The sequence below is a fragment of the Anabrus simplex genome, chromosome 2 (assembly GCF_040414725.1).
Source record: "Anabrus simplex isolate iqAnaSimp1 chromosome 2, ASM4041472v1, whole genome shotgun sequence".
In the NCBI taxonomy this organism is placed as follows: domain Eukaryota; kingdom Metazoa; phylum Arthropoda; class Insecta; order Orthoptera; family Tettigoniidae; genus Anabrus; species Anabrus simplex.
The window spans coordinates 167,641,344-167,663,006 of NC_090266.1; the positions used below are offsets into that span (position 1 = coordinate 167,641,344).

The 21,663-nt window shown below is 39.1% G+C and overlaps 1 protein-coding gene across 2 annotated transcripts in view; it reads left to right on the forward strand.

Annotated features, from left to right (window-relative positions):
• The window catches only part of LOC136862723 (uncharacterized), a 123,724-nt gene that overhangs the window by 91,809 nt on the left and 10,252 nt on the right, over positions 1–21,663 (forward strand). For both annotated transcript variants that reach the window (XM_068226500.1, XM_067138945.2), the window contains one exon: positions 4,917–5,110. In XM_068226500.1, coding sequence (XP_068082601.1) covers positions 4,917–5,110 — 194 coding nt within the window. The remainder of the gene's footprint in view (positions 1–4,916; positions 5,111–21,663) is intronic.

Genomic DNA, 21,663 nt, shown 5'->3' on the forward strand with positions numbered 1-21,663 from the left:
CATGCAATCGTCTGTCCCCATGGCATGGACGAGTGGTTGGATTTATGAGGGACCATTTGAAATGTCACTTGGCTTTATTAGTAAGTTAACTGAAGAAATATACATTCTAATTTGAATATTGTTGGCTGCTACAATATTCATCTTCATAGAATGTATGTTTCCTAATTTAACTTACTTATTTTATAATGGAAGTACTGTAGGTTCATCATTACATTTTATTTATTTTGTTGTTCAGGTCATCAGTCCATAGACCAGTTTGATGCAGCTCTTGATCCCGACCCATCCTGTGCTAACCCATTCAGTTTTATGTTACTACTACATTGTACATCTACTCTAATCTGTTTGTCATATTCACACCTTGCTCTAAGCCTGCCATTTTTACCACCTACACTTCCCTCAAAGCTAACTGAAGAAGTTCTGGGTGTCTTAAGATGTGTCTTATTATTCTATCTCTTCTTCTGGTCAAATTTCACTAAATCATTCTCCTCTCATCAATTTGACTCAGGATCTCTTCATTCATGATTTCATCTACCCAGTTCACGTCCAGCATTCTTCTGTAACACAATATTTCAAAAGTTTCTATTCTCTTTCTTTCTAAGCTGGTCATTGTCCACGTTTCACTTCCATACTATGCCACGCTCCAAAACGGTCTTTCTATTTCATATATCAAATGTTCAAAGTGAGCAAATTTCTTTTCATAAGAAAGGCTTTCCTTGCTTGTGCTAGTCTGCATTTAGACCCTCCATACTTCTGCCATCATTAGCTTTTCTACTACCCAAGTAACAGTACTTCCTGTAAGACTTAATTTCCTTATCTACTTTAATATTTCCTGCATCACCTGACTTTGTTTGACTGCATTCCATTACTTTTGTTTTCGATTTTTTTTCATTTTCATCTTGTATTCCTTCTCCAAGACTGTGTCCATACCTTTCAGCAATTTCCCCAGATCCTCTGCAATCAGCTAACCTCAGATTTTTGCTTTCCTTTCTCTGAATTGTGATTAATTACTTTTCCAAATTCCTCTTTCATTTCCTTTATTGCCTGTTCTATATAAACATAAAGGAGTGGGAACAAACTGCAGCCTTGCCTCACTCCTTTCTGGATTACTACTTTTTTCATTGCCCTTGATTCTTATCAATCCAGACTGATTTTTGTACAGATTCTACATAATCCTCCTTTCTTGGTATATGAACCTGATCAACCCCAGAATCTCAAATAGTTTTCTCCAATCAATATTATCAAATGCCTTTTCTAGATTTATTAATATAATGAATGTGGGGTTGTTTTTCTTAATTTGAACCTCCAAGATCAGACATAAAATTAGGATTGCTTCACATGTTCCTACATTTCTTCTGAAGCCAAATTGATCTTATCCCAACTCAATTTCAACTTGTCGTTCCATTCTTCTGTAAACAGTACATTTTAAAATGTTGCAGGCATGAGATACGCAAGTAATGGTGTAGTAATTTTCATACTTGTCAGCACCAGCTTTCTTGGGAGTAGGTATAACAACTTTCTGACAAAATCGGATTGCACTTCTCCTGTCTCATACATCTCACACACTAAATGGAATAACCCAACATCCTGGCCTCTCCTATGGCAGTCAGTAGTTCTGAGGGTATGTCATCAATTCCAGATGTGTCATTCCTATTTAGGTCTCTCAAAGCTCTATTGAATTCTGACCACAAAATTGGGTCTCCCATTTCATTAATACCAACAGCCTTCTCTGTTCCAGAACCTTACCAACTAATTCTTTCAATTGATGAAATTGAAAAATATCTTCCTGCCATATTTCTGCCTTGTGTTATTTACCTAGGTGTGGTCTTCCATCTGAACTTCTAATATTCACACACCTAGTTTTCCTTTTTCTAAAGGTTTCTTTGATTTTCCTGTATGCAAGAATCAACCTTTCCCACAACCATACAACCTTCAACATCCTTGCACTTCTCTTTCAGCCATTCTTCCTTAGCTGACTTTCACTTTCTATCTACTTCATTCTTTAATCACCTGTATTCTTTTCTGCCCTCCACATTTTTGATGTTTTTGTAATTTTGCATTCATCAGTCAGGTCCAATATCTCCGGAGTTATCCACTGAATCTTACATGGTCGTATGTTTTTTTCCTAACTTTTCTTCAGCAACCCTAAAGATCTTAATCTTCATGACTGTCCACGCCTCATCTATTATGTTTTCCTCACCCCTTTCATTCAGTCCTTTTGAAACATATTCCTTGAAACAATTCAACATACTTTTTCCTTCCATCTTATGTAGATCCCATCTTCTTGCCTTCCTTCTTTCTTCAACTTTAGATGGTATTTCATGACCACCAATTTGTAGTCAGAGGCCATGTCTGCACATGGGAAGGTCTTGCAATTCCATCACCTGGCTTCTTAACAAAGCAATTCTCTAACCACTGCAAATTTACACACAATATTTTATTTGAACACAAAATTCAGAACTTATCAAGTCAAAATTTATGAAATCGTCATAACCTAATCTTCACGATCCAGAATGTTCACTGGAACATTTAAATTTCAGCTTTACATTCACTGCACACAAATACGGAGGGTTCAATATACATTTACTTTCTGCACAAACAGCACGAGTAGCGGGTCTTTTCTGACTCTACAGTATGCACAACGTCCTCTTTTATTTTCTGTACTTTCACGCCCTGCTTCTGCCGTCAAGCCAGATATCCTTCTTGCACTATCGCGAATGCTCTTAGGAAGATATCTTGAGACACCTCTTTCTCTTATTTGTTCTTCAGTTAGAAGAAACAAGAGTCTCTTCAAAAAAATTATTCTGTTCCTTGTGTCTGGAGAGTTAGTGTTGTTGACTCTGAATATTAAACATTCGTTAAAGCCTGTAATATTCAGCAACGCATAGAAGACAACCATTGTCCAAGTTATGGTGTTTCGAGCCGTCCTTTTGTTTACACAGGCTACACCACCCTTACCTGAATTATATAATGTGACTATTACAGGCTTCCTCTTTCCTCCTATACTTTCCTCAGTTATATCGTCGCTGTGCATTGACGAGAGGAAAACCACAGTAAATTTCATCATCTGATAATGGTTCTTCCAATAATGCGGCAACTCGTTCCATATCACGTGGATTGCTGACATCATAACACTCCTTTTTCTTACACCTACGAAGAAACGAACTGATTGGCCCAGGTCAACCCATTTTCAGTCTCACCTCTGTACTTAAAACCCAAGGAACTAAGGTGAAAGACAGCCAGGCTAGCTAAACCACGGATTTGGACAAAACGCTAAGTAATAATCAACCTATCATCTTCTTTATGTACACGGTTAATATGGAAAGACTAAAATGCTTATGATAAAAAAAACTTACACGACTGCACGGGTTGGGTCTCACAGGCCCACAGAGCACTTTAACTTACCACTGCTCACGTACTAAAGCAATCACATCCATGTTCGTCTGCAGGAATACTACACCGGTGATAAAAGGAAGGTAGCAGAAGCCGGAAGTATGCAGCTATCACCGTCTATCAGAAAATGTTGGAAATACCAGCGCATGGGTCTCACAGACCCAACCCGTGCATTGGCGGGTAAATTCTCCAACGGCATTATCTTCTCTTCCTTGGCTGACCACTGCATTTCAATCACCCATTATAATTAGATTCTTGTTTCCTGTTGCATATTGTATTAAATCTTCTATCTCTTCATATATTCCCTTGATTTCTTCTCAATTGTCAAATTAGTAAGCATGCAGACCTGCACGATTGTGTTGGACACTGGCTTGGAGTCTATCTTCACTATCCTGGTAGTAGTAGTAGCTAACCTCCTGCCCTGTTTCTTTATTTATTGTTAAACCAACTACTGCATTTCCCATGTTTGATTTAGTTTGATTTCAGTAGTCACATGACCAAAAATCCTGTTCTTCTAGCCAATGTACTTTACTAATACCAACTACATCGAGTTTTTATCTATCCATTTCCCTTTTCAGATTCTCTAACCTACCATAAAGATTCAAACTTCTTACATTCCAAGCTCTGACTCACAGAATGTCTGTATCCATCTCCCTGATGATCACCGCCTCCCATGTAGTCCACACCCGGAGATCCAAATGGGAGACTGTGTTACCTGTGGAATATTTTACCGAGGAGGAACCTATCATCAGTATGTCATTCATTCAAACAGAGAGAGCTGCACGCCCTTGGGAGTTAGTTACGGTTGTAGTTTCCCATTACTTTCAGCCGTATAGCAGTATCAAGCCAACTTAAATATTATTACAAGGCCATATCATTCAATCATCCGGATTGCCACTCTTACTACTTCTGAAAGCCTGCTATCCCCTGTGTAATGAACAATTCATTAGTCTGATCCCTCGACAGATACCCATCCAGTGTGGTTGCACCTACGGCTCAGCTATCTCCTTCATTGGGACGTGCAAGCCTACTCATCGCACCAAGGTCACACGGTCATATTTATAGTACTTGGTTTTCTTCCTGTCAGCTATATTACAATTTATCTGAGAACCTACTTTGTTCTTTTACAACTATACGTATGCTTAGTGCAGAATTTATGTGACTAGACTGGATATTGCAATGCTATACATAAAATTTTATCCTATTGTAATATGATTCCATTATAGCATGCAATTATACAAATGAATAGTTAAATTTATGTAAATTTTAATATATGATGCCTGTGTATGGTGTCCAAAAGTGCCACTATAAAACTGGGATAACTGTCATTAAAATTCTACTATAATTTGTTTAGAGGATAGTAGTGAGTTAAAGTTACATCAAAGATTGACTGAATTTAGCAAGTGGTCCAGTTTTCCGGACCTTATGTACTTTCAGTTTCACGAAGTGGTATCTCTGCCAGAGATTTATGATAACTGTACTTTTGAACTGTATGATTATTTCTAACAATTTTGTTTATATTGCAGGGTAGATTTCACAGTTTTGGCAGAAAGTGGAAATTATGATCACTGGAGCTACTCAATACATTACACTGAGTACCTGCAATATTTACCAATGCTGCATTATTCAAACTATGGCCATTTTGATGTGAAGCCACTCGTTGATTCATTCATCATTTGGTCCAACCATAGTGCCTGTTTCCTCACTGATGTCACATGTGGTAAGTATAAATCCACTAGATTTATTCGATTTTCGCTTTTTAAATGACCAAGCAAGTAGGCTGCATGGTTTGCGTCTCGTGGCAGTGAGCCTTCATTCAGGAGATGGTTTACTTGAAACCCACCGTTGGCAGCCTTGAAGATGTTTTCCCATGGTTTCCTATTTTCACACCAGGCAAATTCTGGGGCTGTACCTTAATTAAGGCCATGGTTGCTTCCTTCCCAATCCTAGCCTTTTCCTATCCCATTGTCACCATAAACCTGTCTGTGTCAGAGCAAAATATAACAATATAGATATATCTTTTCAAATTTTGCTCTTTATATGCTCAGAAATGTGATGTAATTTTTCTGAAGAACTAACAAATAAACACATAGACATGTATCTCATTACTGAAATATAATAACATATTTAACCCTGGTATTATTATATATATATATTGGAATGTTTGTGGATACTTCTTGTTCATTGGGTGTATTTTCCTGTTCTTTATTCTTCTTCCAGTAACTGTACAAATGTAAGTAGATCTCCTCCTGTAGAAAAGTTTGCCATTTCTCTCTTGGTCATGTTACTAATCTTCAGTATCTGCATTTGCACAAGTAGCATCTTACAACTGCATTTTGGCCTTCATTTCTTCTTCCTTTTGACTTTGTTTATTAAATTCAAGTTTTGTATCTCTTTGTCCCATGATGTCTTATTAATTTCATACATATTAATATTATTAGTGTTGCTATCTCAAGTATTCTGCACAGTTCATGAGATTTCTTTCCTCGATATCCCCTCCAGCGTTCATCTTCATTAAAATCAAAGTGGACTATCAGTAAGGGAACAACATTCAGATTTAAATGTAGTAAAACTCAATCCAATTTAATTTTAAAATCAAAGGATAATGTTTTAATTGTGTGAAATGCTAACGTCAGTTTTGTTGTGAAGAAGAATCATCAGGAGATGTATGGATATGTGAATAATTTACTGCAAGAATGGTTTAAAGTTACAAGATTAAAGAACGTTAATGTCAGTGGACCATTGATGAGAGAAAAGGTGTCAAATTCCAGACAAATACTGCATGCATTTAAATTATGTATGCATTGCAGAATTATAAGTATTGGAAAGGAACAAACAAGTGACTTTACACTTGTTTATTCTTTTTCAGTACTTACATTACCTTTTGGGAACCTTTTCTCCTTTTGTATCCATCCTGTGTTTCTAATCTTTCACCACCTGCACTTATCTATGTGTATGTTTCTTACCTTTACCTGTATGTATCCAGCTTTCCTCTTATCCTACACTTCCTGCATCAACATTGAAGATCTGTCAAAATGGCCCCGCAATGGTTGTTGATGTTCGCCCTCCTGGTGAAGCTGGGAATCAGAAACAAGCTCATCAGGGCTGAGAAGAGATGGATGTAAAAGAACTGGGACTGATGAGGAGAGAGCCTATCTATTTGTAGATGGCAATGTTTTTAGGTGTGGATCATATTAATGAGGTAGTTAAGAAAGGTATAGAACTCTTCACATGGTTATGAGAGTATTTAGGGCTTGTAGTAAGGATGTAAGGTGGTAGTGATTATTGTTTTAAGAGGAAAAACAACTGGGCAACCATCCTCTATTAAGGATGTAAGGGAAAGGGTGTATAAGTCTCTGGTAAGACCACAGTGAGAGTATGATTCCAGTGTACGGTACTCTCACTAGGACCACCTGATATGAGAACTGGACAAAATTCAAAGGAAAGCAGAATGATTTGTTCTAGGTGATTTCCAACAAAGGAGTAGTGTTACTAGAATGTTGCAAACTTTGGGCTAGGAAGACTTGGGGGTATGGAGACAAGATGGTCGATCGACGACTGTGCCTCTTATAAGGGCTTCTGATAAGTTCACCTGCATGCACCCCAGCATCAGTGGGTAGGGTCTGACACACCCACTCTGATGAGTCTAGTGTCAGACCTAGGACAAAACGCTGGTTAATAGAGCAAACACCTGAAAAGCCTTACATCTGATATGTTTTTGACATTTTTGACATGTTCTATTGGTGAAAAATATCTAATTCCCTCCAGGGGAATTCAGAATTTTCCATTCAGAATTGCTAGGCGGGCAATAATTCCATTGTGTAGATTTATCTCCCGTATGCAGTTATCAGTCTGTGCCTCTTATAAGGGCTTCTGATAAGTTCACCTGCATGCACCCCAGCGTCAGTGGGTAGGGTATGACACACCCACTCTGACGAGTCTAGTGTCAGACCTAAGACGAAACACTGGTTAATAGAGCAAACACCTGAAAAGCCTTACATCTGATATGTTTTTGACATTTTTGACATGTTCTATTGGTGAAAAATATCTAATTCCCTCCAGGGGAATTTAGAATTTTCCATTCGGAATTGCTAGGCGGGCAATAATTCCATTGTGGAGATTTATCTCCCGTATGCAGTTGTCAGACTGTGCCTCTTATAAGGGCTTCTGATAAGTTCACCTGCATGCACCCCAGTGTCAGTGGGTAGGGTCTGACACACCCACTCTGATGAGTGTAGTGTCAGACCTAAGATGAAGCGCTAGTTAATAGAGCAAACGCCTGAAAAGCCTTACATCTGATATGTTTTTGACATTTATGTGGTATGTTTTGAGCTTTCCGTGATGAGTTGGCGTGAAAAGCCATAAGTAGAGTATAAGCTTGAATGGAGCTTTTAAAAGTAGGAAAGATCAAAATTTGAAGATATGTTGGAATTCAAGAGGACTGACTGGGGCAGATATTCATTTATAGAATGAAGAGTAAGTGATTAAAGTTAATTATCAAGGGAAATGTTCCAAGTTCATTGAAAGTGTTTAAGAGAAAGCTAGGTAAACAATTAGAAATAAATGTAAATATGAGGTAAAAACTGATGGGGAATCTGCCACCTGGGCATCTGCCCTATGTGCAGATCATTGATTAGAAAGAAAGAGATTGTCCTAGTACTTGTCCTTTCATATTTCCATTTTGCTCCCTCTTCCCACACTGACTTGCCATTATGTTTGTCCTATTTTGTGTTTTTTTTTTCTTATGGAATTAGTATTACTACTTGAAATTATTTTAAAATGTCTCCACCGTTGAAGAGACCACCCCTCTAAATGACAATTGTTTTTGTGGAACTGCCAGTGTTTGCTTGATACATAAATTCAAGCTAAATCAGTGTCAGTAATTATTAGTAAATATTTTTTATGGTCTTATTAGTGTCAGTTTCTGCCTTTATGACAAAATATAAACACCTGGGCGACTGCCCTAAATGCAGATCAGTATTGATTGATTGATTGATTGATTGATTGATTGATTGATTGATTGATTGATTGATTGAATATTAATTAAGCATGCTGTTAATAACTATAGGCATGGATCTCTTGCAAGTCAAACATGGTAATGACTGTGTCAGGATTTGATAATATAAGGGTTGTTCAAGTAAAGCATTGTTATAGCTAGCAGCACTGCAAATAGCTGACTGGACAGAAAAGGGGTAATAAATAATGTTATTGGCTTTACGTCTCACTAACTGCTTTTATGGTTTTCGGAGACACCGAGGTGCCAGAATTTAGTCCTGCAGGAGTTCTTTTATGTGCCAGTAAATCTACTGACATGAGGCTGACGTATTTGAGAACCTTCAAATACCACTATATTGAGCCAGGATGGAACCCGCCAAGTTGGGGTCGAAAGGTCTGCGTCTCAACAGTCTGAGCCACTCAGCCCGGCCAGGAAAAAGGTAGCAGTACTACATGGCTTGGTGTTTGTAGTAACAGCACAAAATGTGACCGGTCTGATATACATATCTGCTGAGTAGAAGGGAACTTTGAAGCAACAGTGGTGAATAATGAATGCTCAAATGAGAATAACAGGGTGTGACTACACTCTTATAAAAATAAGGTATTTAAGCAAGTTAAATTTTCTGTGGAATACAAGTCATGTACAGGAATACATGTTTAAAATCCAATACAAAATACTATGTTCAAGTTGTTCATTGAGGTTCAAAGTGGAATGGTATGCTTGGTGTATCTCCTGCGGCCTGGACAGTTGCATGTGATGACGTATGCCTCAATGGACATGACGGTGAGAAGTAACAATATTATTCTACAACAGCTATGAACATTGGTCTACCCCAGCACCACCGTGCTCTAGGGCTGGGATATCAGAAATGATGTCCTGACATGTCACCAATGAGCAGAAAGCTGTATGGATGAGGATATGCCTGGAACATCTCAGCTGATAACACATGGACAGCCATGGTATCCAACTGATGAGCCCATAACCACACTGGGGTGAAACACCAGTAATTTTTTATGATTGAGTTTCTTTACTTTTGCAATATCTGAAGCCACCTCTTTCCAGTTACAACTGTTAATTTATAACTGCTAGGTTCTTCAGTCTGCCAATTCAAATTTTGAATAATTCAATTTATTAAATACCTGAAAAAGAAAGTGTATTGCATCATGATTTTACCTGGTTTATAAATTTATTCAAAATTAGTTTCAAAAGATTCAAGAACCTACAGTTTTTTTTAAGACTGAGGTTTCTTAATTTTATTTCACTACCTCAATTGGAAGCCATACTTTTGGTCATGCAAACATGGGAGAGCATATATAGCAAGTAGAAATGTAATTCTCCCCTAGTATATTGGCACTGCATTGTACTTAGCACATCATAGCTTGCAGTGCTGTCATCCTGTATATTATCAGTGAGTGGATGATGTCAGAATGGGTCACAGATTATTCTAGAAACTTTGAGAATTCTCTAGTGGAAGCTTCGTCACTACTTCGAGACAGTTCAAAACTTCAGAACTCCTCTGCTGAAGGGAACTGTACTGTTAGAGAAGCTACGATGACCAATCACTCTACACTGCCTGCTTTGCCAACCATGGATACTGAAAAAGTCAAGCAAGCTCAAACAAATCTCCCTAGAATCAGACGTTGAAAGGAAGAAGTGTTGTGGAGAAGCTTCTGCCTCCTTCACTACTGGTTCAACCTATATGTCACCAACTCAATCATCAACCAGCCATCCAACTACGCAGTTCTGATAATTCAACTGTTGAATTATTTGGACGAGGCCAATGTGGTTGCTCCGTTTCATTTACCACCACAATCACCGACTCAAGCTGCAATGTTCTGTCAATGAACATCCGAAGCTATGCCCAGGCTGTCAAAAATCCATCATTGGCACCCAACATCGAGCAACGGAGCATAGTTCATCCAATTTCGCTAGCACGCAAGCCATTCTACCTCACCGAATTAATGCATGTGGATCCAGATAAAGGACATGACTTGCTATTTACCAATTTCTCACAAGGTTTGAATGAAACTATTCCAACTACAATTTACAATTTCATTGTACCAGAGAAGGATATTTTTCAATCTGAAGACTTCACAGCCTTTCTACGCTCACCTTACTACGACAATTGGATTGAAACACTCTGGGAGATATACCAAGGTAGTAAACATCATCCAGCAGACACCAGCGTGGCGACCTGTTCTGCCCTTTCGACCCAGGCCCATACACTCTGTCATGGCACACTGGATCGATAGAGACTAGACTGATGATGAGGTGGTGGCCGAGCTGCAGATGGAGGGCTACCAGATCTTCAAGGTGGTGCACATTCGTAATGCAGACGGACCAAATTCAATCATTTGGATTCTTTCCCATGACATCACCACCGTGGACGCCCTCCTGCAGGTTGGCTCCCTTATCTATGGGGCCCGTCACCGCGTGGAGCCATCTCGTTTGGGGCCACCACGGAAGATCAGATGTAAGTGGTGCCAGTACTATGACCACCCTCCTGGTGTGCCATGTATCCAGGCTCAGGTACGTGCTATCTGTAGCAGGGAGCATCTTACTGCTAGTTGTCCAAATAAGGCTACTTCTAAGTGTGTAAATTATTCTCAACCTCATCCTTCTTTTTCCTTCAAGTGTAAATCCCGTCCTGCACCGGAATTCAATCACCTGGAATCGGTCATCCCTTTGATCTCTCAGTACCTCCCCACTCCCGCCTCTCCTCTTCCCCCACCCCGTATTCAGAGAATATGATCTGTTTCCCGACCATAGTACCCCAGGACATCCTCTCATTCATCCATCCTCATATCCTCAACCAGGTTCAGTTAGCAGCTCGTTTGGTTTTCAATATGCACCTCAACATTGCACATTCGGGGGATAAAATCCATTTTGTAATTTTCCCCTTAAATGCTGTCCCCTTGATAGGTTAAAATGTTGAAGTTATACTTTACCAATATTAGCTGTCCTTAAATCAGTATGACCCAGATATTTTCGACCTGAATGAAATGTTTTTGACTGCCTTTAACAGCCACACTTCTGTAAGTACTGATTCTATAGAGCTGATAGATAAGGTGAAGCTTGTGAATGAGTGGCCATTGGACTCAAATGACACCACCAGTAAAGTTCATTTTTACAGTTTTAATAATAATTTCTTTGAATATTAAATCATTGAAACTTTTCTTCCTAGTAACTCCTCTCTCGCCATCATTGCTCTCTGTTTATCATCCCAAACTATTGATTTTATTAAACATACCAACTCAAAATTCAGTATTTTCATTGATGACATTAATATTTTCATTGATGACATTAATATTAATTCTTGCAACATAAAACAATCTAATAACTTTACTCAATTACTTTCTGAAATCCGGGCCATGCAGATTCCTTTTCCATTCCATGCACACCCTATCTCACACTCCACCCCTGATGCAGTGATCCTCCTCCCTTTCCACTAACCTCACCATAGATAAACTTTTCCTGTCGATTCCGATCATCTCCCAGTCTTCTTTCCATTCCTCATACTTCCTATACAACCCAAACCTAATATTCCCAACCTCCACCTACCAGACAACTCTCCCAAACCAATTGGACAAACTATTAAAATACGATAAATGACCTCCTAAAAGACTCTCCACTTCCCACCTCCCTTCCCAAACTTCCTTCCCTTATAAAACAGGTCGAGCACGCTCTCTAAACAGCTGACACCCTCAACATACTCAGTAACCCCTATCATCCTGCCAAACCTCCCAAACCACCTAAAGCCTTATCTCTACTTAAATTGGCCCATGACCTCTCATATTTATGAACTCAAGACCTGACAGCTTTTCTTGAACACCGACAGACAATTTGACATGCTCATTCATTTATTAAAGCCATAAAGAAAGAACAATGAACTACTACTTGCAACAATTTCAGACATACATAACTCACATAAATTTTGGACAACTTTCTGTAGAGTAACTAAAACTGGTAAATCCTCACAACACCAATCCCTTCTACTACCGCCAAAGAAAAAGCAGAGTATTTTTGCTGATTACTTTTCCACTATATTCTCTCCTTCCCCATTAAACCATTATAATCATCCCAAAAAACCTACAATCTTACAACACTGCGACCCTACCCTCCTCAACCTTTCTTTCTCCACTTTTGAGATGTTGATTTCTCTCATCCTTTAAATACCCCACAAGAGATCCTAAATTTCATCTGTTATAAACGTAACACCACTCTTGGTTTCGATCATATCACGTACCAATATATTCTAGAAGCTCTTGTCACCCTCATTCACATCCTCTGTACTATCTGTAATGCTATGTTATACACCAGCATGTTCCCCGAACATTGGGCCACACGCTATCAGAATTGCATAAAATCTTCCCTTCCCCTCTGCTAAATTTTCACTTTACTACAGTTTTTCTTGCATCCTAATTTACATACACTCCTTACAATTAAAATACCCCACTACCGGCAAACTTCACAATAACCCTCTCATTAAAGAAGCACTCAGCTCGTCCCCTCTTGCTACTTCTATTTTAAACAACACATGAACCTCTCAACTTGCCTATCTATTTCCACCTGCCACTCCATAGCTTCCACTTACTTCCCCACACTGCAACCTCAACTAATTTCAGTCTATCCTCTTTAAGATTACATAAGAATTCATTGTTTCCATCTGCGGTGGAACATCTCTTTGCCACATACTCTTTGCCACATGGTGCTACAACTTCCTTCAGCATGATGTGAAGTGCAGTGTTTTTCATGACCTCTTTTTCTCACTACATCTTTGTCATATTACTTACTGTTCATTTCTGTGTGGATTAAATTCTATGTATTTATGTTACTTCTTCTTTGATTATTGCAATAGGATGATTTATTACTTGGACATTACTCTCACCACATTAGAGTAGATAAAACCATCAGACGACATGTGTTTTGAGTGTTGATATTTTGTGTTCAAACATCAAGATAAACAGTTAATTTATGCTTTCAAATGACCAGGAAACACGTATGGACTTTGATTACCCACAATTTTTTTTTTAAAAACCCAGAATGATGTACATATTCTGTATTTTGTTTATTTTGAAAATAAGCAGGTTCTAGTCAGGTTGTCCATCTAGGTTGGGGTGCTGGTCTCCCTCAGTGTCCCCTTGTCATTGCTGTTGCCCCTGCACCAGAGATTCCTTAAGAATCGTCCCCTTATGTATGTACAATACATACTATAACTAAACTATACAATTAACTCTTCCCTTATCGAAGTCCTAAGAGCTGCCAGTACAGCTAATGGTCTGCTTACCCGCTCTCTGGTGGGTAAGAATTGAAATAACCTTCTCTTGTGATCATGATCAGTGCTGTCCATCGGCAGATTCAGATTGGGCTTCGGCCTACAGGTGGCCACAGCTGGTCCGTGTTTCAATGGCTCTGCACTCCAACTGACCAACCAAGCAGAGGAGAGTTGGCTGCGGCTCTGTTGTGGCTCTACGCCTCTGCACTCAGGAGATGGAGATAGGCTGGTCACCACAATTGGCTGTCCTGAAAATGGTTTTCTGTGGTTTCCCATTCTCACCATATCACATCTCCTTGGCCTGAAAGACAGCGTTACCATCTAGCAGGCAAGCCGCCCCCTTCAGGGATGGAATGAAAATGTTTTAGTAATAGTAGTAGCAGTGGTAGTAGAAGTACTAGTAGTGCTGTTGATATCGGTATTGCAGCTGGCCAGTGCCTTAAGGAGGTGCGGCACCCAACTGATGAGACCATGCAACATTGGGATGAAACACTGTTAATTTTTGACGATTGAGTTTCCTGAATTTTATTTTTCTACCTCAGTCGGAGGCCATACTTTTGGTAATTACTGATTTTCTTCTTCGGTCACCCCAACCATGTGTTTCAATTTTTCTGCTATTTTTCTTCTGAAACCATGTGTTGCCACCAATCATTCCATTCTTCTCACAAAACTCAACTAGTGTCACTCCTCCTTCATTCGTTTTCCCATATCCATATAGACAAAATACTTTCTCCTTTCCTTGTCTTTTGTAACCCACTCACGCATTTAAGTCTCCCGTTATAATCAATTCCATATCAGTGATCTCCTTGTCTAATTTCTCCAGGAATTCTTCAGTATCCTCCTCTTGGTTCCCTATCTTTGGTGTACACACTTGTATGGAGTCCTTCACTTTGTTCCTCATTCTCTGTCCAATTTTCATTATCCTGTCCCTGGCATACTTTACCCTCTCCACATACTCCTCCAGCTGTTTTGATATTATCAGGCCCACTCCCTTCTTCTGTTTTATCTGTCATTGAGACTGGGGCCCACTTCCACCATCTAAACTGTTGACCATGTTCCCCTTTCTGGTGAATGGATGTGTCATTTCCTACACAAAGGCTTTACCTTGCCTCCAAATGGAGGACTACTTCACCCATAGTCACTGGTCCCCGCTTAGGGTGTCAAGTTTGGTAATGGCCACTTGAGCCTCGGCCAGACAGTCGCAGGCAGTACAGTCAATTGTCACATAGGAGTATACTTTGTATATGTCAAAAAAATAAATTTAGATTTGGTTATATTGCAGACAGAAAATTGTGAAGAATGTAACAGTTTTTGTTGTATGTATATGTTGGGTATTCAGCCTGACGGCTGGTTTGATCCTCCACAGTTCCGCCAACAGCTGTCATAAATAGCCTAGGCATCAGTGAAGAGGTGTACTAACGAAATGAGGAGTGAGGTAGTTTCCTGTTGCTTTCCTCTCTGAGCCAAAAGTTGCTATTACATATCAGTCTGCTAAGCCCACTGAAATGCATGCACCAACCAATCCTATGAGTGATATTTTCACACCATTCATAACAGGAACTGGCTGCATAAGGAATGGTAGTACTAGCATCACGCATATGTCAATCACTTTCATATTGTCAAAGCCAAGGATGAGACTGAGACAGGTCAGTGAAAATAACAAATTTATTCTAGCCCATACCTGAAGACCTAGTGCACTGTAAACACTACATCTCGCCAACAAAGGCTCCCATGGTGGAGAGGGGTAGTTCTGTTGGTTCTGTCGCATGAGGTATTGGGCTTAATATTACAACAATATTTTTGTAAATAGTCTGTATATTATTGAAGCCATATATAATTTAATGGGCTCCTGGCATCACAACAGCATATCTGTATACAATCAGTTACAGGAGAAAAGATAAGATCTGAAAAGAAGCTCCTTATAACATGTTTCTTTCTTGCAAAAGTTGAATAGCATTGTTAAGAATTCTGTACGTTTTCAACTGTACCAAATTAATTGCTTATGCAATATTCCATATTGTGTATTACATTGAAGTTTTATCATATAATTGAAATTTTGAGTAAAAATATTATCTTTTTAAAATAACCAGTATAAAAATTATCATGGTACCTATTAATGAGCTTTCATTTTATGATATTTTATTTCATTTCATCTTATTTTAATATTATTCACCTCACAACTCAGTCAAATTTGTCTATAAAATAAAAACATAAAACATAGTCTTCAGTGCAATTTCCAGCCCCACAATCTAGGGGCAATGAGCCTGCCTCCTACCTGGGCAGCCCAAATTCAATTCTCAATCAAGTCAGATATTTTTACCTGAATTTGACGGCCAAATCAAGGTCCACTTAGTCTATGTGAGAACAACTGAGGAGCTATCTCAGAGTGATATTGCAGCACTGGTCTAGAAACCCAAGAAGAATGGCCAGGAGAATTCTTTGTACTGATCACACATCCTATTATAATCTGCAGGCCTTTGGGCTTAGCAGCAGTCAATTGGTAGGCAATGGTAGGGAGAGGTAGTTCTATTGGTTCTGTCCAATGAGGAATTGGGCTTAATGTTGCTTCATGAATTTTACGTTAATAAAATCTAATAGTGAGATATTGATTTTTTTACATATAGTTAAGGTAGCTTGAATCTGTGGAAAATGGACCAATCATTCTCTTTCTTAGAAGCAACTTACATATTTAATACAAACTTTTATATTGTCTGTAGCAAAATTCAATATTCCAACTTCTAGAGATGATAAAAGAGATCAAAACAAACATTTCTTAGTGAATAGACATGGGTTTGAAACAAACTGTTGACTGATGAGATCAGAAACTGTACTGTAGGAGTACCCTATAAACCATTTATGATACTCATTCTTTACAATCGTCAATATTACATATTAGGTTAAACATGCCATGATGTCAGAATGTAACGTATGTACTGTGGCTACATACAGTACACACCAAGCGAGTTGGCCCTGTGGTTAAGGGTGCGCGACTGTGAGCTTGCATCCGGGAGATAGTGGGTTCGAATCCCACTGTCGGCAGCCCTGAAGATGGTTTTCCATGGTTTCCCATTTCCACACCAGGCAAATGCTGGGGCTGTACCTTAATTAAGGCCATGACTGCTTCCTTCTAACTCATAGTCCTTTCTTATCATATCGTCGCCATAAGACCTATCTGTGTCGGTGCAACGTAAAGCTACTAGCAAAAGAATGCATACAGTACACTTTCATTCGTTTAGAGCAGAGTGAGAGTGTATGAGACTCGAACTGAATCCGAGGAAAAGCTTTTTGCTTGGGTGCTTGCAGCTACGTACTCTCTAGAACACATCCCTGCGGTCTTTGAACGGGCATTTGAACATTTTCTGTAAAATAGTACAATGAAATTGGCATTTAATAATTTTATTCTCAATTACCTCATAACATAATTCAAATTTTGATTTCTGATCTATGGTTATTTGATTTTTAATGTATCTGTTATCGTCTCTTCTGTCATCCTTAGAAGTTTCAGTATTGAACTTTTGATAACCAATATGAACTGTTGCATATTTGCACTATTTCTCAGAGAGCATGTGAGTTGTACAGCAAAAGAGTGTTAGACTTACATTTTGGCTGCTGTTATGCTGCTGATTCTATGTAAGAGTGGAGCAAGCAGGTAAGAATACAACAACAACAGCAACAAGCCTGAAGTGGTGTGTTAGTATTACAAGAAATAAATATTATGGATATATAGCCAAACTCCTCTGTCTATCAAATTCTTCAACATATCCATTGAGGATAATGAACAACAGGTTACAATTTCCATTGACTGACCAGACGATTTTGGCTCTAACAGCCAGTCACTTCATGTGCACAAAATTCTCATAGATTTGGTATCCGTAGTTCCTTCCTGGCTCTTATACAGTTTGTAACTGAAGATTAGGAATATGGGATGATACTTAACACTGTACTTAATTGGCTCCTTGTCCAAAATGACATGGCTCAAAGCAGTGTTTAGAGACCTTGGCATTCCCATCTCTTCAAGTGGTGGCCTCAAGAATCGTTGTGGATCATCAGTTTAACTCGTTTCTGAGTAATTAACTTCTTCCAATATATTCACTTCAGTCTGTGGGTGTACTTTCATTGACTGAAAAGACCAATCCTAGCATGAAACAAGCATCCACACAGATTGAACAGAATTGTTAGAGGAGGGCTGTTTGTGCTGAACAGAGTTTTTGTAATTTTTGCTGGCCTTTCACACCCGCATCTTTCCCCTTCAAACAGATCGATAGCAGCAGGGATGGTCCAGTGCCAAGCTGAACAGTCTTGAACAAGCCTGTCCCAGGTTTGTGGATTGAGACCTGTCATCTTCATACTGTAGTGTGCTTAAGCTGATCCTTGTAGCACCTTATAGGGACTCCATGAGGTCTGGTGCCAGAATAAAGTTCACTGTACAGAATTCGGCATGGAAATCTGGTGTCACTCATCCGATAAACATGACCAATCCATCTGTGCTGATGACAAATGATGGACGATTCTATGCTCATGGCATGCGCTTTCTCAAGAACAGCAATGTTGGTGACATGGTCTTCCCTCTTGATCCTAAGATTGGATCCAAGTTTTTGTTGGGGGATGCACTCAAGCTTTTTCAAGCGTCCAAGTTTCACAAGCATACAGCAGTGAATAATGACAACAGTGTGATACACCCTGAGTTTTGTGTTCACGGTCAGGTCATTATTCAAGAACATCCAATGGCCTCAAGAATACCGCAGCAGCAACTGTCACTTGCTACATTATGCAGGTAACCTCAAATCTTCAGGAAAATTAACATCATTGCCATTGCTCAAGATTTTCAGACACTAGTCATTAAGTTTTCAGCCTAGTGCCCAATGTGGCTTCTCTTAAGGATAATGCTGTGTTCTTGACATAGCCATTGAAGAAGATGATGAGCAGTAAGTCATTTTGGGCAGTTATATTCCCGTTCACTGACTCTATCAAATAGGAGCATTGCATATGATTTGTCTGTTAGGTCTTCAGCCCAGAGGCTGGTTATATCCTCAAATAGCACCACCAGATGATATGCAGTTTTAGGGAAACTGCAAAAACCAATGGCAGAGCCCAAATGAGGTGTACTAGGCAAGATGAGGAGTGTGGTAGTTTGCCATTACTTTCCTCACTGGACCTGAAGGTGCCCTTGCAGCATGACTGACCCTATGAGCAACAACTTTCATAACACTCAGACACTAGTCGTGCTCCAAATGTTATTACTCAGCACCACCCATACCCCAGCAGCTTCCATATTGCCACAACCATGGATGAGACTGGGACGTCGGTGGAAGCTACTCTTTGCTCTGACAGTGCCAAGAGATGGATACAAAAGTACTCCATCCATCAAGAAATGGAAACAGGCACAAGACCTTAATTCTGAAAACCATTTAGAATTAGGCTTTATCTGGAGGATAACTGCTAGAAACAATTTACTAAACTTAAATAATGGTTTACAGTTCATGATGTGGGTTACTGTAGTCATGTCCTAGTTCATGAACCAAGGGCAGTGGCTGAGTGGCTAGTAAGTGGACCCAGGAGTCATGATACCAGTTGCTATGGAATGGGTGTGGGCATCTTGGACATATTCTGAGTCATAGCCCTCCTTGTACCCAGGCAGCTAGGGCTATACAATCCAAACTGTTAGAGGAAAGATTCTCACTTGGAATATGTGTAAGAAGGGCAGAATCCTGCATCACAGAATTTTCACTGAGCATGCTCAGAATGTTTTAAGTAATCCTCAGACCTATGGGAGTAATGGAGTCCCCACACCAATGTGACAGGCGAGGGACTCCTTGCAAATAACTTGGCAAACAAAATGCAATTCGATGGGGAGCTATCAATATTAATGGGACTTATGGAAGAAAGAAAGAAGAACTGGCTGAGTCAGCAAAGAGGATGCGTCTGGATGTGCTGGGAGTTAATGATATTCGGGTAAGGGGAGATAACGAGGAAGAGATAGGAGGTTATAAAGTTTACTTGACGGATGTTAAAAAGGGAATGATAGAGTGTGGAGTTGGGCTGTTCATTAGGAATACTACGGTATTGCACACAACATAGTTTCTGTTAGGTACGTAAATGAGCTAATGATGTGGGTAGATTTGGCAGTTGGAAAATTTAGGACGAGAATTGTTTCGGGTTATTCACCATGTGAGAGATAGAGATGAGAATGAATTTGACAAGTTTTATGAAGCACTGTGTGACATCTTAATCAGGGTTAACAGCAAGCATAGGATAGTGCTAATAGGCGATTTCAATGTGAGAGTTTGATATAGAACTGAAGGATATGGAAGGGTGATTGGTAAATATGGGGAAGATATGGAAGCTAATAGAGAATGGAAGCCTTTGCTAGACTTCTGTGCTAGTATGGGTTTAGCAGTTACAAATTCATTCTTCAAGCGTAAGCCTATTCACCGCTACACATGGGAGTGTCAGGGTACCAGATACATAATAGACTATATCTTAACTAAATTCGAAACCAGGAAATCCATTAGGAATGTTTGGGTTTTCCAGGGATTTTTAGATGATACAGATCATTATCTCATCTGTAGTGAACTAAGTATCTCTAGGCATAGGACAGAGAAATTGAAATCTGTCTGCAGATGAATAAGGGTAGAAAATCTCCAGGATGAGGAAATAAGACAAAAATACTTGGATATGGTTAGCAAAAGGTTCCAAACAATGAACAGTAAGCAGGTTCAGGATATAGAAAGAGAATGGGTGTCATACAGGCGTGCTGTAATAGAAATAGCAAGGGAATGCCTAGGAACAAGTGTGTGTAAAGATGGGAAAAATCGAACATCCTAGTGGAACGATGAAGTTAGAACAGCTTGTAAATGTAAAAAGAAGGCATATCTGAAATGGCTCCAAAAAAGTACTGATGCAGACAGGGAATTGTACATAGATGAAAGAAGCAGAGTGAAACAAATAGTTGTTGAATCCAAAAAGAAGTTGTAGGAAGGTGTTGGTAATAACATGGAAATGCTACTTCAAGCAGCAGAGAAACCTTTCTGGACAGTAATAAAGAATCTTAAGAAGGGTAGGATAAAGAAAATGAATAGGGTTTTGGGTAATTCAGGTGAACTCATAATTGATCCCAGACAAGTGGAAGGAATGTTTTGAAAATCTTCTCAGTGTAAAAGGAAATTTTCCTTGTGACATCATGAACGACTGGGCCCATGGGGAGGAAGACAATGATATTGGTGAAATTATGCTTGATGAAGTGGAAAGGATGGTAAACAAACTCCAGTGTCATAAAGCAGCAGGAATAGATTAAATTAGACCTGAAATTGTGAAATATAGTGGGAAGGCAGGGATGAAATGGCTTCATAGAGTAAATAGGATTAACACTAGAAAGACGGAATGACTCGCACCACTTAGAAAGATGGACGGGTCAAAAATGACCAAGTGATATACAAGTTTTTTTCCATAAAAACAGTAAATGTTGGGCATGTGATTTGAGTTCAGCCTGGAATCAAATCAATCAATCAGTACTGATCTGCATTTAGGGCAGTCACCCAGGTGGCAGATTCACTATATTTTTACTATTATTTATTATTTGCGGATACAGATGTGAAGATATTATATTTTTTTACAATGAAAATAAATATCAGTGATAATGATCTTCCTGATTGAATATTATGTTTTGAACCATACAGTCATACCAAGAATTCAGTTATAAATGGATGTAAAATCAACCAAAAATCACAATGAGATATTATTTGGAAACAAAATGAAAGTCTTTTTTCTGATTAGTTTTCTATTTTTTATGAACCTATGTAGCCATAATAAACACATCCTTCAATGGTCTGAAGAGCACGTGATGAAGTACAGTATACATATGAATGAATGTATCGTCAACTTCAAAGCTTACAGACGTTCCACACAGGTGACGTTTGTTTTCTTTTTCCTAATACATCTCTCTCAGATGTTTTTGCATGCCTTACACACATGCCCACCTCCCTCTCTTCTTGCATTTGTTGCA